The 17,536-nt window shown below is 53.4% G+C and overlaps 1 protein-coding gene across 2 annotated transcripts; it reads right to left on the bottom strand.

Moving 5' to 3' along the window:
- Positions 1–1,006: 1,006 nt before the first annotated feature.
- LOC122910732 (plasmalemma vesicle associated protein) lies at positions 1,007–16,521 on the bottom strand. 2 transcript variants are annotated; one of them, XM_044255352.1, is made up of 6 exons: positions 16,037–16,511; positions 9,039–9,135; positions 8,234–8,946; positions 6,561–6,618; positions 6,332–6,410; positions 1,007–1,342 (listed from the first exon to the last, which is right to left on the bottom strand). In XM_044255352.1, exons 1-6 carry the CDS (start codon positions 16,403–16,405, stop codon positions 1,336–1,338), a joined length of 1,323 nt encoding a protein of 440 aa, XP_044111287.1. In that variant the 5' UTR covers positions 16,406–16,511; the 3' UTR covers positions 1,007–1,335. The 2 variants fall into 2 exon arrangements, with proteins under 2 accessions (XP_044111287.1, XP_044111288.1); XM_044255353.1 differs by lacking the exon at positions 6,561–6,618 and having other exon boundaries at positions 16,037–16,521.
- Positions 16,522–17,536: the final 1,015 nt, after the last annotated feature.

Below are 17,536 nucleotides of genomic sequence, written 5' to 3'. Positions count from 1 at the left end.
GCAGAGGGAGAAGCAGGCTCCCCATTGAATAAAAAGCCCAATGCGGGACTCAATCCCAGGACCCTGGGATCACTACCTGGGCCGAAGGTAATCTCTTAACTGAAGGAGCCATCCAGGTGCCCCAAATAGCAGTTATATAAAAAGTGGTTTCAGAGCTTTGAGGGAAGCTGGTGTCTCCGAGGGCTCTGTCCAGGCTGCAGGCTCTTCTGGCCCCGGGGGCATGCTGGGGGCAGGGGGTAGGGTCTTAGCTTGCAAGGTCTTCTCTCCCGCACTGCTAGGACCTGTCTTTTCTTTTCTTTTCTTTTTTAAAGATTTTATTTATTTATTTGACACAGAGAGATTACAAGCAGGCAGAGAGGCAGGCAGAGAGAGAGAGAGGAGGAGGCAGGCTCCCTGCTGAGCAGAGAGCCCAATGCGGGACTCGATCCCAGGACCCTGAGATCATGACCTGAGCCGAAGGCAGCGGCTTAACCCACTGAGCCACCCAGGCGCCCTAGGACCTGTCTTTTCAAAGCAGAAATCACCACTTCGGAGTCTTTGAAAGGATTCAGTATTTATTTAGTGCCACTAACATTAATACAGGCCACAGGCAGGGCTGGGTAGTGGGGGGAGAGGGACGGGGCTGCCGCCCTCACCGGCTATGCTGGGGTCAGTGGGTGACATTTGCCCTGGGTTTGGGTGCGGTCTGGCAGGGGAGCCTGGAGACTCTCCTGGGAGCGGGGGAGGGGTGGGGGTGGGGGTGGGAGGGGTGGGGGTTGGGGGCGGGGGTTGGGGGTGGGGGATGGATGGAGGCTAATGTCTTCCCATTTCCACTTCCCTAGGTCTCAGATGGAGATGAGGAGTCAGAAGACCAGAAGATTGGAGGGCGGCTGTGGCAGGGGTATGGGTTGGGGGATGGGTGGGCTGCTGTGAGCACCCGGGCCCCTGCGTGCAGGAGGACTGTGACATCAGGCAAGGGCTGGGCAGAAGGTGTGACCATGTGTGTGCGTGACGTCGGTGCTCTGTATCTGTGAGCGACGTGTTCCCTGCCATCGCCTCATCAGTGTGTGACATCACGGCTATGTCTGTGTGACATCACTGCATCCACAGGGGACACCATTGCAGTGTCTGTGGATGAGGGATTGCGCGGTGCCGGTGTGGGCCTGTGAGAGAGCATGGGGGGGGTGCGGGGAAGGATGAGTGTGGGGTGCAGGTCAAGGGCACCCACTTTGGCGAGTGTGCGGGAGTTCGGCAGGCCGTGGCCGTGGCCCTGGCTGCTGGTCCACACCATGGGCGTCTCATCCACGCAGACTGCCGGTCGGGGCCACACCTCGGTCCCCAGGGCCTGGAGCCTCCTCAGCCACTAGGGCAGGAAGGAGATGGTAAAGGTCAGTGAGACAGACGGAAGGACAAACCTTGCCCGGGCCTGCTTCCTCCCACCCCCGGCCCCTTGTTGCCACCGAAGACTCTTTGGCTCTTTTGGGGGCAGCCTTCCCCTTAGACTCCTCCTTGTTGAACCTCCCTGCAAGGGTGGGCCTGAGATGTGGGCCTCCTCAGTACACAGATGAAGAGACAGTGGTCAGAGCAGCCACCTGCTGTGCTTCAGACCTTAGCTGCAGCCTGTCAGACTTTTACCTTTGCTTCCCCAAGCCCCAAAGATCCTAGGAGCTTGCCCCAAAGCCCCTGTCCATACCCCCCCACCCCACCCCCAGACAGGGCCTCAGTTTTTCTCCTTTGTCTCCACAGAACTAGCCCCCCCTCCCAGGGTTAGCCCCTTACTCATTCCCAGGAGGGTTTTTCCAAGGAGGCTGCCTCTCCTCACACACTCTCCCTGGCTCCCCAGTGCCCTGCAGACAAGCCAGATCCATTCTACAGGGCATGCAAGGCTCCACCCACTCTGTCCCTACCAGTCCTCTTCATCAGAAACTCAAGTCCTGCCAGAGTCCTCCAAGACTTCAGGAGGCCTCGCTTGCCGCTGCACCCCCCTCCTCGCCGCCCCCCCCCCCCCCCCCCCCGGAGCCAGCAGACCGTCTGGAATGCCCTTCCCCCTCCTTGGCCTCGCAGAGGTTCCCGTGAGGGGTCAGGGGTTGGCTCAGACGCTGTTTCCTGGTGGGGAAGAGGGGGCCTCAGCCAAGCGCTGCTTCCTTCGGGCCCCCTCCCTTCCTTCCCCGGCTCTTCCCTGGGGCCAAGTGGCCTCACGTTCCTTGGCTGGCTCTGGTCCCCCCTTGCTGGCTCCCGCCTGACCAGGACTCACCCGGCTCCTGCCCTGTCGTATATCCATCCTTCACCCACTCTTGCCCGCCAGACGGCGAGGGAGAGTGGTCCCTGGCCATTTCTCAGAGACCAGGCTCCTAAGGCCCCATCATCATCTGCCTGGACCAGCACAGTTGCTCTTGGCCTGGTCTTTGGCTGTGGCCTTCACCCCCGCAACAGCGACTAGAGGGTGCCTATGGACCCCTGAGTCCAGTCACGTCCTTCCCTGCTGACTGCTGTCCCAAAGCTCCCAAAGTTGTCACTGCAGCCACAGGCACTGGGTGACCCGCACCCCCCCCCGGAACCCCCCCACTTCCTACTCACCCCCTGGATTGCTCTGCCCAAGCCACACCACCTCCTCACCAGGCCCGGCCCTGTCTCAGGGCCTTGGCTTAGGCTGTGCTCTCCACCTGGTTCACCCTTCCAGGGACACCCCATCCCCCACGACCCCTCCTTCTAGTTCTCTGCCCCAGCCCCGCATCCCCAGCATGCAGGACAGAGAAGCCTGGCCTCCTGTGGAAAATTCTATCCTCACACTGCCTCATCCCAATTCTGCCTGGCCCACCAGCAAGGGGCCCTACAACAAAAGCTCAGGCATCTGGTCTACCCTCCGTCTGCCCCGCTGGACCAGGAGCCCCACTAGACCCCTGCTTATTCCTCCTGGTGTCCTCAGCACCCAGCAGCTGCTCCAGACACAAATGGGCTGAATAAAGGAACCAAATCACAATCGTGGTGGCAATGAATTTGAGTGACACTCGTGTGGCCGGCTCAGAGTCAGGGCCGGACTCCCCATCTGCAAACTTCCACACAGCAGTTGTTGAAGGAGAGAAGGCTAGCTGAGGACAAAGCACCAGCAGGACACCCTGCCACTGCCCCTGCCCCTGGGTGGGGCCTGTGGGACCTTCTTCCAGAAAGTTGCCCAGCTCTCTAAATGTGAATGCTTTGCCAGAGGGAAAGCCAACCTTGGCTTGATTAACGGCCAGGCCTCCGGGATCCTGAGGGTCTTCTCTAGCATACGAAAATCCTCCTGAAACCTCCCTTTTCCTGACCTCACCCAGCATCCTGGTACAGCCGCTCTTTCTGCTTGGGGCTCCTGTCCCCCTGGTTTTTTGTTTTAATTTTTAAAAATTTTTAAATTATTTATCTATTTATTTTTTAAATTTATTTGATAGAGATTACAAGTAGGCAGAGAGGCAGGCAGAGAGAGAGGAGGAGGCAGGCTCCCTGCTGAGCAGAGAGCCCAATGCGGGACAGCCCGATGTGGGACTCAATTCCAGGATGCTGGGATCATGACCTGGGCTGAAGGCAGAGGCTTTAACCCACTGAGCCAGGTGCCCCTGTCCCCCTGTTTTAATAAAACCACCATTTTGCACCAAAGACATCTCAAGAATTCTTTCTTTGGGGCACCTGGATGGATCAGTGGGTTAAAGCCTCTGCCTTTCGGCTCGGGTCATGGTCCCAGGGTCCTGGGATGGAGCCCTGCATCAGGTTCTCTGCCTGGTGGGTGCCTGCTTTCCCTCTCCCTCATCCTGCCTCTCTACCTACTTGTGATCTCTTCTGTCAAATAAATAAATCTTAGAAAAAAAAAAAAAAAAGAATTCTTTCTTGGCTGGTGGCTCCAGACCTCACCCCACCGAAGAAGCTCACCTATATTCTAAAACCGCCTCACAACTCTTGCCTTATCCAGCCCCCGGGCCCCGAAACCAGTATTTACTTATTTGTCTTTACGTTACTGGTGTGTGTTTAACTTAAAGAAATGGATATCCACAGGACACAGTCTTGTCAGGGAAAAAGGAAATCTAGTGCACTTGCCATCAAGAAAAAAATGACTTAGGGGCGCCTGGGTGGCTCAGTGGGTTAAGCCGCTGCCTTCGGCTCAGGTCATGATCTCAGGGTCCTGGGATCGAGTCCCGCATCGGGCTCTCTGCTCAGCAGGGAGCCTGCTTCCTCCTCTCTCTCTCTGCCTGCCTCTCTGCCTACTTGTGATCTCTCTCTGCCAAATAAATAAATAAAATCTTTAAAAAAAAAAATGACTTAAAAGGGTCCACGGAAAAACCAAGACTTTGTGTTCTGGTCCAGCAGATGGGAGGGTTCTGGGTTGGCCCTGGCTTTGGGATCGCGGTGACAGCGGCAAGTGGGAGCGTGTTAGCAGCTCAGAGACTGACTGCATCAAGGTCAGAAGGAGTAAGAGTGGAAAAGGAAGGCCCTCTCCTGATCAGAGGGTGTGGGGGGAGCTGAGTGATGGTGCTGGACCTTAGCCCTGGCCCCTGACCGGAGACTTGTAAAATTCCGATGATGTGATTCTACAGCCGGTGGTTTGCCTACGCTAGCCCACCCAGGAGCTGGCCTCATTGGGACGCCAAGCCAGAGCCGATGGCCGCTTTCTCAGGGGGAAGGTGAATCAAGACTGGAGCACAGAGGGCCAGCGGCCCTTCCTGAGACCTGGCAGAGAGAAGCAGGAGGGGCCCTGCTTTAAGTACTTATTGTTTTCTCTGTGGAGGGACGTCTTTGGGGGTAAACAATGTCAAGAGCTTCCCCTTTCTCCGCCTGGGACTGGTCTGGGCTGGGAGCCTGGCTCTGGCCCTGACTCACTGACGCATGACCCCAGGCTGGTCACTTCCCTGGGGCCTCAGTTCCCTCCTCTGAAAAGTGGGGATAATAATAGAACCTCCTTCCTTGCCATGTTGGCTTTGGGCCAAGATGGAGAGAGGAAAGCTGTTTGCTTGGGGCAGGGTCTTCTCTCCATCCTCCTGCTTCCCTCCCCGTGGACTGCCTGAGGCTGAAGGATTTCTCCCAGACGGAGCCATCCAGAATGGAAGGGAAAGTGTTGTGAGGAGGTGAGCTCCCCGTCAGAGGGCGTATGTAAGAGGAGCCATAGAGGAAATGGAGCTGGATGTGGAGGACTACCCCCACCCCGGGATTTGAAGACAAGCCTCTGGAAGTCAATTTGTCCCCAGGCTGAGATAGACCAGGCTGACCACAGCCTTGCTGGCAGAGCTATGGGAGAGGCACAGAATTGGGGTTGGCAGAATTTGACTTAAAATCCCCGGTGTTGCCCGGACCCCAGAGTCCTAAACTGTGAATGGCAGTGCCCTTCCCAGACTCCTTGCCCAGCGATAAGGTACTGCGCGGGGACCGTAGCCACCATCTGGGAGGGAAGAACAGGATGTTCTCGAGGCGGCGGCCTGAGTCACCGTCCCTGTGATGCACAGGCTGTGTACTTGGGAGGGGGTACGGGGGGGGGGCAGGGTACAGACACAGAGCCCTGACCTGAGTCTGTGCACATGTGCCTTGATGCGCCTTGCTGCAACCCCCAGCCTCTGGCTTTACATGCCTGTGGACAGCACTTCACAGTTAGGGAAAAGTTTCCATGCCCTTGATTTCAGAGACCTCTGTTTTTGTAGCGGTTAGAAAGAGAGACTCAGGGGGGTCTCTGCGCTGCTTCTGCCCTCCCTCCTCCCTTCCTTAGCTCCAGCCACCCCCCATCCCCCAGCCTGGCCTCTGAGCCTTTACCCTGGCTCTTCTCATCATCCAGAGCGCTGTACCTTCTGCCCTTTCCCAGACCAGCTTGGGCCCATCCTCCAGCTCAAAGGCCTCCTCCTCACTGAAGCTCTCTCTTGCCGGCCTGGAGTCCAAGAGCCTGGGTTCGAGTCCCCAGCTCTGCCACTCCCCGGCTGTGTTACCTGGGCCACGGCACACATCTTCTCTGTGCCTCATTTTCCTCATCTGGAAAGTGGGAGGTGATGACAGTGGCTTGCCCACTGATTAGGGTAGTGAGGGTTCAGCGAGTTAAGCTGGCGAAGTGCTTCCGACCGTGCTGAACTCACAGTAAGCCGCCCGTAACTGTAGGCTCTTGGTCTCTCTTTTCATGGCTCCTTCACTGTTTCTTTCACCCCTTAATGAGGGAGTTCCATGAATGGGTCTGCATGGGTCTTAGTCATGACTGTGTCCCCAGGACCCTGCATAGGGCCTGGTAGACAGCCAGCACTCAATTAAGGAAGCACCTAGTGCAAGAGGAGCCTCCTTCCACCCCTAGTTCTCTTCCCAGCCTCCTCGGAAGCCCTGAGACTGAACCATCTCAGTCTGCACAGTGCCTTACCTGGGTGGGGCTACAGCATTGCCTGCAGGCCTCTGGGATTCCAGGATCCTTCTCTTGAACTCCTCCAGGACAGCTGGGTCTGTGGCGAGAGGGAGGGGTCAGGTTCAACCAACTGCCCCAACCCTGGGCTAGGGGTGGCGCAGCAGCCCCAATAGCCGGGCTGAGATGGGAGAAGAAGCAGAAAGGACCATCCCCGAATGCCTTCCTGGCCCTGCTTTCTGTCACTCACCGATGGGCTGGCGGTTGGGGGCAGGGGCCACAGGTCTTGGCATAGGCATCGGCTGCGACTATGGGAAGAAAGATGGCGGGAGGTTGGCAGAAGTCGGGACTTCTGAACCAGAATCCCATGGAGGTTCCTGCTCCTTTATGCCCTTGGATGCGTGGGTCAGAGTTCCTTCCAGGGCGGGGAAACAGACCCGGGAGACAGATACCCATATTAACGGATGTCTGTGCACCCACCTGCCCTTAAGGGACTGGGAACTCTGGAAGCCGGCTTTCCTTGGAAGCCTCCCAGAGAGCTTGCTGGGGCCAACCTCGGTCTCCCCTACAATCTTAGTTTCAACCCGACCCCAATTCATGACCCCAACTGAGTCCATCCACCCAACACGGGACCCAGCCCCACTCTAGGCTGAAGCTGACTCACTCTGTAAACTCGCTGCCTTCTCTCCAATGACCCTGAACCTGAAATCCAAAGCCAGCTTTAAACTCAATCACCTAAAATCCAAATCCAACATGAAAACAGCACTTTCTTTAGACCCAAACCCTGACCTAAACCCAATCCCCAAGACAAACCTGATCAAAGATCATAACTTGACATCCAACTCAGACCCCAACCCGTTCCTTAGACCTGGCTGCCATGAAAAAACCACTCCCAGCCTCCTTCCCCCAGCCCAGCCCTGGACGCCACCATGGCCACCCAGAAACACTTTCCCAATACCACACTCACTCCAACTCAACCTTAAACCCTAGACTTTACCTCAAATGGAACCTCAACCCAGCCCCACTCCAAAATGAGCCCCTGTGCAGTTCCTACTCTATACCCAGCCCTGACCCTCACCCCTCCCCAGGTCCCCTTACCCTCAGGGTCACCCAGTCTTTCATTTCAAATATATTCCGAGGCCAGCGCAATTCAACCCTCAGTCAGCCATGCCAAACCCTAACCAATTTCAACTCCTAACCAATGGTGAACACCAATCCCAATCCCAATGTCCATGAAATCCTAAATCCACCCTTGGCCCCAAACCTCTAATCATCTCTAGCCCCACCAGTCACCTGTGCTCAGCTGAGCTTCAACTCCAACTTTGGGGGCTGCACTCAACCAAACAGACGCCACTGAGATCCTGCATCCAATGTTAAACTCACCGGTCGCCCTGCAAGTGACCCCTGGCCTGACTTTCAACCTTTCCCCACAAACCAAACTCAGCACAACCCCAATTCTAAGACTCACGTGATCTTCGATGGAACCCTAACTTTAATTCAAACCAACCCTAAACACGGTGGTCACTAAGAACTCACCTTCACCTAAACACAAGTCCTGCTCCGCATCACGCCTTCCTCTAGACCAGCCTTACTCTTCAGTCTCACTGCCAACCCCCTCTCCATGGCCCCTGATCTGTCAACTCAGACACATCCCCACCCCGACACCAGCCCTCCATGAATCCCCCGTCCTTACCCTGAACCAATCTGGAGGCCCACCAGGCACCCTAAACTCAATCCCAATCCTTAATCCTTTCTCCATGTTCTTCCAAACTCAACCCCCATCCTGTGTCAGTGACACTCTCAAGTGTGGTAAGTAACCAGACCTAGTCTGCAAAGCTCACCTCAACGCCCTAAGACATCACCACCAACACAATCCCCAGACCTGACCCTAGTGCAACCTGAGTCTGGGGCCCTCTAGCCCACCTTGGCCTTGATGCAGGTGTCCAGAGCGGAGTTGCTGACGGCCAGCTGCATTTTGAGCTGCTCTGCCTCCTGCCTCTTCTCCTCCAGCAACTTGGCCAGGTTGTCCCGCTCCTTCCGCAGTGCCGCCTTCTCCTCCAGGGCGAGCTGTGTCTGCCGGGCGCATTCGGCCTGGAGCTTGGCCTCCCGGGCCTGGGCCTCCTTCTGCACCTTCTCCTTGGCCTCCTGACTGGCCCGCAGGGCCTCCTCGACCTCCAGCTTCTGGCGCTGGATGTCCGAGTTCTCGCGGGCCACGCGCTCTATGCCAGCCCGCAGGCTCCGGGCCAGCTCCTCCACCTTGGTGCTCATGAGGGCGGGCATGTGGTCGCAGCTTCTCCGGGCGGAGGCTATTTCTGAGCCAAGGGGATGGTACAGGTTATAGCCCATCGAGTCCAGGGTGCGGGGGATAATGGAGTCCCTCCAGAGGTTACGCAGCTCGATCTCAAACTTGTCCTTGTCCAGTGGGAGGCAGAGGGCCTGCACCTTCTGCAGGCGGTCCTCGGCCAGCTGTCGCTCCTGCTGCTGCTGCTTCTGGACCTTGCCACACTCAGCCAGCTTCTCCTCCACCACTCCCTTGCTCATCGTCAGACCCTGCTTGTCTTTGGTGCATACTTCCTTCTCCTTGGCCAACTCTACCTCCAGCGTCTTGGCTTTATGGTTCAGCATGAGGAGCAAAGCTATAGGGACATGACAAGACATCTCTGAAAGGTTGGGGGTTGCCAGGAGACTTGGCACACTGGCGCCCTACTACCCAGACCAGACCACTCACCATCGCAGCTCTTGTTGGTCTCTTTAAGTTGCTCTTGGCATTGCTTCTCACTCAAGATGATGGCCGCCATGTATGGTTGGTTGCTCACGTAGGTCATCTAATGGGATGGGGCATAAGACAGAGCTCACCTTCCAGCACCCATGGGTCCCCCTTGCTCCTGGTTTGCCCAGACCCTCTGGGCTGGGGCCCCAGATCCCACACCCAGTTGGCCTGGGTTGGCCCAGTTTACAAGGGCATGACTCCTATATAGAGGATGCTGGTTGGATTTTTTTTTTCTTTTAAAGATTGTATTTATTTATTTGACACAGAGAGATCACAAGTAGGCAGAGAGGCAAGCAGAGAGAGAGAGGAAAAAGCAGGCTTCCTACCGAGCAGAGAGCCTGATGTGGGACTCAATCCCAGGACCCTGAGATCATGACCTGAGCTGAAGACAGAGGCCTAACGCACTGAGCCACCCAGGCGCCCTGCTGGTTGGATCTTTAAAAGTTGTTACAGTTAATACTATATGCTAATAATACTTCTTATTTATTTTTTTTAATTTTTAAAGATTTTATTTATTTATTTGACAGAGAGAGAGAGCCCAAGCAGGGGGAAGGACAGAGGGAGAGGGAGAAGCAGCTCTCTGTTGAGCAGGGAAACAGATCCCAAGACCCTGGGATCATGACCTGAACTGAAGGCAGATGTGTAACCGACTGAGATACCCAGGTGCCCCTGGTCAATTTCTTTTTGACAAGGATGCTGTTAGGAATTGAATTGTGTCTCCCCATTCATAAATGGAAGTCCTAACCCCTGGTACCTCAGAATATGACTGTATTTGGAGATAGCATCTTTAACGATGTGATTAAGTTAACATAAGGTCATTAGGGTGGGCCCTTATCCAATATGACCGGTGTCCTTATAGGAGGACATTTGGACACCCAGAAATCCACAGAGGGAAGATGACACAAAGACACAGTGAGAAGGTGGCCATCTGTAAGGCAAGGAGTGGGCCCCGCTCCTGGAATCAATTTTTCCCTCCAAACCCTCCAAAGAAATTCACATCTTGACCTCGTTTATGTACGAAAATAAATTTCCATTGTTTAAGCCACCCAATTTGTGGTACTTTGTTAATAAGGCAGCCCTAGAAAATTAACAGAGGTTGCACAATCATTCCATGGGGAAATAAAGAGTCTTTTCAACAAATAGTGCTGGCATAGCTAGATCGCCACATGTTAAGGAATGAATTTGGACCCCTACCTCACACTATATACAAAAAATTTACTCAAAGTAGCTCAACGACCCAAATATAAGAACTAAAACTGTAGAACTCTTTTTTTTTAAAAGATTTTATTTATTTATTTGACACACAGAGAAAGATCACAAGTAGGCAGAGAGGCAGGCAGAGAGAGAGGGAGGAAGCAGGCTCCCTGCTGAGCAGAGAGTCCAAGGAGAGGCTCAATCCCAGGACCCTGAGATCATGCGGGGCTTGATCCCAGGACCTTGAGATCATAACCTGAGCTGAAGGCAGAGGCTTTAACCCACTGAGCCACCCAGGCGCCCCTATAGAACTCTTTAGAAGAAAACAGAGGTGTTAACTCTCCATGACTTTGGATTTGGCAATGGTACCTTTCTTTCACTCTTTAAGATTTTATTCATTTATTTGGTAAAGAGAGCGCACAGAGCAGTGGGAAGGGGCAGAGGGAGAGGGAGAAGCAGACTCCCTGCTGAGCAGTTGCTCCCCCCTCCCCTGTTAATGGTCTCTTAGATGTGACACCAGAAGCACAAACAAGGAGAAAAACAGATAAATTGGACTTCATCAAAATTAAAGATTTCTGGGCTTTAAAGGATTCTATCAAGGGAAAAGACTATGGAATCACTATATCGTATAGCTGAAACTGACATAACATTATGTGTCAACTCTACAGGGAGAAGACAACCCAAAGATGGGAGAAAATATTTGCAAAGAATGTATTTGATGATAGGACTAGTATCCGGAATATATAGAAGTAAATTCTTATGGATCAATATAAAGAGATAACTTGGGGCGCCTGGGTGGCTCAGTTGGTTAAGCATCTGCCCTCGGCTCAGGTCATGATTCCAGGGTCCTGGGATCGAGCCCTGCATGGGGCTTCCTGCTCAGTGGGGAGCCTGTTTCTCCCTCTCCCACTTCCCCGGCTTGTGCACACTTTCTCTCTCTCTCTCTCTTTCTGTCAAATGAATAAGTAAACAAAATCTTAAAAAAAAAAAAAAGAGATAACTTAATTGAAAAAAGGTCAAAACATCTGAAACATTTCTTCAAAGAAGATAGACACGCTGTTGACAAGCACATCAAAAAATATTCACCATCACCACGCATCAGGGAAATGCAAACAAAAACCATCAGGAGATACCACCTTCTGACCATTAGGATGGTTATAAATGATGGGGGGAAACAAGAGCAGAGAGTAACAAGGATTGGTGAGGATGAAGAGAAATGAGAAATCCCAGATGGTACTGGTTAGAATGTAAAATGAGGCAGCCGCTTTGGAGAGCAGTCTGGCAGTTCCTCAAAATGTCACGCATAGAATTATCATGTGACCTAGCAATTCCACTCTTGGGTGGAGACCCAAGAGAAATTGAAGCATGGGTCCACACAAAAACTTTCACCTAGGGACGCCTGGGTGGCTCAGTTGGTTAAGCGGTTGCCTTCAGCTCAGGTCATGATCCCAGCGTCCTGGGATCGAGTCCCACATCGGGCTCCCTGCTCAGCAGGGAGCCTGCTTCTCCCTCTGCCTCTGCCTGCCACTCTGTCTGCCTGTGCTCACTCTCTCTGACAAATAAATAAATAAAATCTTTAAAAAAAAAAACTTTCACATACATGTTTATAGCAATCACTGAGGGATGGGAACAATCCAAGGGTCCATCAATGGGTGAATGAACAAAATGAGGTCCATCCACAGAATGGAATATTACTCAGCCATAAAAAGGAACAAAACCGTGAAACATGCTACAATGTGGGCGAACCTTCAAAACGTCATTTAGAAACAAGATGGGATCAAGAGGGGGACAAACCGTAAGAGACTCTTAATCTCACAAAACAAACTGAGGGTTGCTGGAGGGAGGCCGTAGGAAGAGGGTGGTTGGGTGATGGACATTGGGGAGGGTATGTGCTATGGTGAGTGCTGTGAAGTGTGTAAGCCTGTCGCTTCACAGACCTATACCCCTGGGGCTAATAATACATTATATGTTAATATAAATAAAAAATTAAAAACCAAACAAAACAAAAAACATCATTTAGTATGACTCCTATTGTAGGACCCCATTTATACGAAATGTCCAGAACAGGCAAATTCATAAAGACAGAAAGCAGTGGTTGCCAGGAGCTGGGGGAGGGAGAGGCTGGGGAGTGACTGCTCATGGGGACGGGGTTTCTTTTCCAGAGTGATGGAATGTTCTAAAATCAATTGTGAATCACTCTGTGAAGATGCTCAAAATTGTTGAACTATACACTTTTAATTAGGTGAGCTGTAGAGCATATGAATTATATTTCCATAAAGCTGTTTTTCCTTTAAAGATTTTATTTATCTATTTGACAGAGAGAGTGAGTGAGATAGAGAATATGAGTTGGGGGAGGAACAGAAGTAGAGGGAGATGCAGACTCTCCACTGAGCAGGAACCCGGCTTGGGGGCTCAACCCCAGGACCCTGGGATCATGAGCTGAGCCAAAGGCAGACACTTAACCCGGTGAGCCACCCAGGTACCCTTGTGTCTTCCCTGGGCTTGACTGACTGAGCCACTCAGGTGTCCCTCAATAAAGCTGTTTTTTGTTTTTTTTTTTAAGATTTTATTTATCCATTTGACAGGCAGAAACAAGTAGGCAGAGAGGCGGGGGGTGGGGAAGCAGGCTCCCTGCTGAGCAGAGAGCCCGATGCGGGGCTCAATCCCAGGACCCTGAGATCATGACCTGAGCTGAAGGCAGAGGCTTAACCCACTGAGCCACCCAGGCGCCCCAATAAAGCTGTTTTTAAAGGAAGTTCCTACAATGCAGCAAGGTGTGCTTTCCAAGCTTTGGAACAGAACCCTCTGCAGTGGGCACCTGGGTGGCTCAATCAGGTAAGTGTTTGCCTTAGGCTCAGGTCATGATCCCAGGGTCCTGGGATCTCGTCCCATATCAGGATTCTTGTTCAGCTGGGAGCCTGCTTTTCCCTCTGTCTGCCGCTCCCCCAGGTTGTACTCTCTCTCTTTTTCTCTCTCTCTCTCTGTCAAATTAATTAATTCATTAATTAATATCTTTTTAAAAATATTTTATTTATTTGACAGACAGAGATCACAAGTAGGTAGAGAGGCAGGCAGAGAGAGAGGAGGAAGCAGCTCCCTGCTGAGCAGAGAGCCTACGAGGGGCTCCATCCCATGACCCCGGGATCATTACCTGAGCCAAAGGCAGAGGCTTTAACCTACTGAGCCACCCAGGCGCCCCCATTAATTAATATCTTAAAAACAAAAGCAGAAACCTTCTGCAGAAATAGAACAGGTAAAGCAGTGCAGAATGTGGAGGGTTTGTCTTTCTGTCATTCCTTGTCGTTATTCCTTTGGAAGCGGGTTGTGTGCTAATGCCCTGGGCTCAGGGGGAAGGCAGGAATCGCTCTGGATGTTCTAGTGACTTTTGCTTTAAAAAAGCCACCGAAGAAGAAGATCTGGAGGTTTTGATAACATGCGTTGGATCCAAAAATGAAATGAGAAAGAGGCTTTCTTCCAGGTGGAGGAAGCGAAAAGAGGAGGTCTCCGGGTGCTACTTCTGGACCCCAAGTGCCAGGGGAGGGTCCCAGCACCTTGACCCAGGCAGGGTGGAGCAGACCCTAAAAATATCACTGAGTTAGAGGCACCTGGTTGGCTCCATCATTAAGCATCTGCCTTCGGCTTGGGTCATGATCCTAGGGTCCTGGAATCAAGCCCCACGTTGGGCTTCCTGCTCAGCGGGAAGCCTGCTTCTCCTTCTCCCACTCCCTCTGCTTGTTTTCCCTCTCTCCCTGTGTCTCCCTGTCAAATAAATAAATAAAGTCTTTTTTTAAAAAATCACTGAGTTAAATTCTCTTTTCACTTCCAGGATCTCGGGGCCAGAAGTACAGTTGCCCCAGCAGAGAATTAAAGAAAAATCACTTTTCTTAGCATGGCTAGGACTAGGGAATACCAAGATTCACCGGCTACCTTTAGACACTTGGGGCTGCCGTGGCGTGGGTAGGGGTAGGGGGTACTCCCAGGTGGGGAGCATGCACCCTGAAACTAGAGAACCTCCAGTGGCCTTGGAGAAAATCCCAAGAGGTTCCAGCCCAGAGAAATTTGTCAACACGAAGGAGAAAAAAAACAAAAAACCAAACAAACTGTCATTTTCAAATGCTATATTTGTAAAGATGCAGATTCTTGGGTTTCTAAAATTCCATGATGGGAGGAGTTTAGGGTCCTGGGATGTGTGTGAGTATCTAAAACTTTATGATCTTAGAATTCTTGATAGCCCCTGGACCAGACCACTGTGTGTCTCCTGGAAGATGCAAATGAGTCAATTCCTGGGGAACTGGGAAGTCTGAGGGGGCATGTCCTGGCCTGGAAGCTGGTTCAAAGGGAACACAACCCCGTTCTGGGATCCAAGGGGGGACCTGACTTATTCTGGGGACCTGAGGAGGACCCACCTTGCTCTGGGATCTGAGACAGGGAGACATCGACCTTCTCAGGGCGGGTGTGAAGGGGGCCGAGCACATCTTTCCTGGACGGTAGGGAGGGCTGGGTGGTCTGAGGCCCCAGCAGAGGCCTTTTCTTCCTTCCATTCTCCCCCTACGCCCCACCTCAGCCAGCATGTGGGGGAAACTGAGGCTGCCTCCATCCAGCCTTTTCCCTCTGGCCCTCGCATCGCTCACCCCATTCTGGGGAGGCCCAAGGAATGCAGCCCCAGCCTCAAGGTCTCCCAGAGGAAGCACATGTGTGAGAAAGCGGGAGATTGTCTTGCCAGGGGCATAGGACATGAGCTGAGGGAGCAAGAAGGTGGCAGTCTCCTCTAGGTGCTCAGGAGTGCCACCAGGACCCTTCCCTGGGGCCACCCGCCTCTGCCCTGCCCCCAGCCCCCCGCTGCCTTCCCCAACTCAGGCTTTCACTTCCCCCTCCTCAAAAGGGTTTGGAACTTCTCCTTATCTCAAGGGACTCAATGATGAGATACTTCTAAAGTGGACACCTAGCACAAGGCAAATGGAAACTGTTCATGCTTCTTCCTCAGTAAGCACCGAAAGTGCTGAGTTTTTGTTTAGCTAGTTCTTAATCTTGCTGGTATGTGAGGGCACATTCTGAATGCTTGATGTGTATGAGGTCATGGGCCCAGGGCTGCTGCCAATCCACAGCCAGGATGCCCAGTGAAACTTAAGTTCCAGATAGAGGGGCGCCTGGGTGGCTCAGTGGGTTAAGCCTCTGCCTTCGGCTCAGGTCATGGACTTGGGGTCCTGGGATCGAGCCCCGCATTGGGCTCTCTGCTCAGTGGGGAGTCTGCTTCTCCCTCTCTCTCGGCCGGTCTCTCTGCCTACTTGTGATCTCTGTCTGTCAAATAAATAAATAAAATCTTAAAAAAAAAAAAAAGTGCAGATAGATAGTGAATACAGGGGCGCCCGGGTGGCTCAGCTGGTTAAGCGTCTGCCTTCAGCTCAGGTCATGATCTCAGGATCCTGAGATCAAGCCCCGCATCTGGCTCCCTGTTCCGAGGGAGTCTGCTTCTCTTTCTCCCTCCTGCTTGTGCTCTCTCTCTATATATATTAAATAAATAAATAAAATCTTTAAAAGAAAAAAAAGATAGTAACTACATTCTTTTAGGATAAGTGTATCCCCAATATCGTATGGGACATACTTGTACTAACGAACTACGCATAGCTTATCCACATGGGCTCCTCACATGACATAGAGGGTCTATGACTGCCTCTGGCTCCTGGACGAAGGCAGCGGAGCTCAGATTGGGGAGGGGAACCTGCCCAGAGCACCCAGGGCAGGCGTCTGGCCCGCGGCCTTACCAGGTCAGCCTGGCACTGGCGGAAGCTGGCGTTGATCCTGTCCAGGTCACGGCGGGCGCCCAGCAGCGTCTGCGAGATGGTCTCCTTGTCGCGGGAGGTGAGGTTGAGATTCTTGGACAGGTTGGCCTGGGAGGCCGTGAGCCCCACGACCTGGTTGTACAGGCTCTCAGCCCGGCGCTCGGTGGCCTGCAGGTTGGATTCCGTGCTCACGTGCACGTTGCCATAGACCATGAAGAGGACGAGGCCCAGGATGATCAGAAACTGAATGAGTGACACAAAGAGGAAGAAGTAGCGCAGGTAGTACCAGCAGTCCCTCGGACTGCCCCCTGCCCGAGAGTAGGCGCCTCCGTGCTCCATTGCCAAGCCCATCTCTGCCCGGGGCCCGCGGTGCTGTTCCGCTGGTTGGCCTGCGTTGGGTGGCGGCCGCTGCCCCTTGTGCTCACCCTGCCATGGAGCGGGGGGAGTGTTTATATCACTCCTCTTAATACTTCCTCTGCCTGGCTCCTTCCTGACCGGGAGGAAATGGGGGCTGTGGGTTATCACAACACTCCCACCCTGGCTGTGAAGGGAGGGGCCGTGGCGCTGCTGGGTTTCTGATCGTCCCTGGGTGGGGCACCAGCTGGGTGACGGGGTTGGGGGGGCTTCTTTGGCTCCTCGGAGCCTCAGTTTCCCCACCTGCCCTTGCTCCGTGCCAAGCACTATCCTCACTCTTCTCAGTACTGGCTGCACACTGTCTCCTGTCATCGACCCCTGTAGAGTGGAGGAGGAAACTGAGGCACAGGGAGGCAAAGGGACCGTCCCTGGGTCTCACGCTGTGAGTTCACAGAGCCGGGCTTCCCTCTCGGTGGACTGGCTACGGATGTGCATCCGCCTCATGAGCTAAATCAGGTGGAGTGCCTGGCCCAGAGCTGGGCATACAGAAGGAGCTCATCAGGGCTTCCCAGAGGGCTGACCCGTGGATGGCCATGGCCCAGGCTCCCTGAGGTGTCACCCGCGGCCCTGCTCACACAAGTGCGGCATAAGTACTCCGGGAGCAGTGTAGGCGGCAGTGAACTTGGAGCTGGCCGAGCAGGCTTGACCCAACTGAGCTCGAGGGAGGGGTTTCTCCTGTCTGTTCTCAGTTTCCCCTTCCGTGAGATGGGTTTCCCTGTGCTGTTCCGAGACAGGGCCAGGGAGGGGGCCCATGAGAGAGGGTTTGTGGTTTTGTTATTACTATAATTTCCTGCTGAAAGTGTTATTTCGGGACTCTGTGGGATGGTCAATGGGAAGTGCTGGAGAGGTGGGGTTGAACTGCACGTTGGGTCACCCCCAGGGGGGTGCGAAGGGGTTTTGGGGACCAAGGAGCAAAGGATTTTGGGTGCGCCCTCTTCTGCCTATCCCCCAAGAACCAGGAGCTCCAGAAAAACTCTCCACGCTGGATGAGGTGTCAGCCTCAGACCTGCCCATAGTCTTAGGGAGGCAGAGTGGGACACAGCCCCTAGCTCCATGAGGTCAAGGCTG

This window comes from Neovison vison, chromosome 6 (genome assembly GCF_020171115.1).
Source record: "Neovison vison isolate M4711 chromosome 6, ASM_NN_V1, whole genome shotgun sequence".
NCBI classification, from domain to species: domain Eukaryota; kingdom Metazoa; phylum Chordata; class Mammalia; order Carnivora; family Mustelidae; genus Neogale; species Neogale vison.
This window is presented reverse-complemented; position numbering and strand designations above follow the sequence as displayed.

Excerpts from the sequence above, each read along its gene's own strand:
- LOC122910732 (XM_044255352.1), bottom strand. The coding sequence starts at position 16,405 with ATGGGCTTGGCAATGGAGCACGGAGGCGCCTACTCTCGGGCAGGGGGC. Across the intron at positions 8,947-9,038 it reads GACCAACAAGAGCTGCGATG|CTTTGCTCCTCATGCTGAAC; the intron begins GTGAGTGGTCTG and ends ATGTCCCTATAG. Across the intron at positions 6,619-8,233 it reads ACACCTGCATCAAGGCCAAG|TCGCAGCCGATGCCTATGCC; the intron begins GTGGGCTAGAGG and ends TTCTTCCCATAG.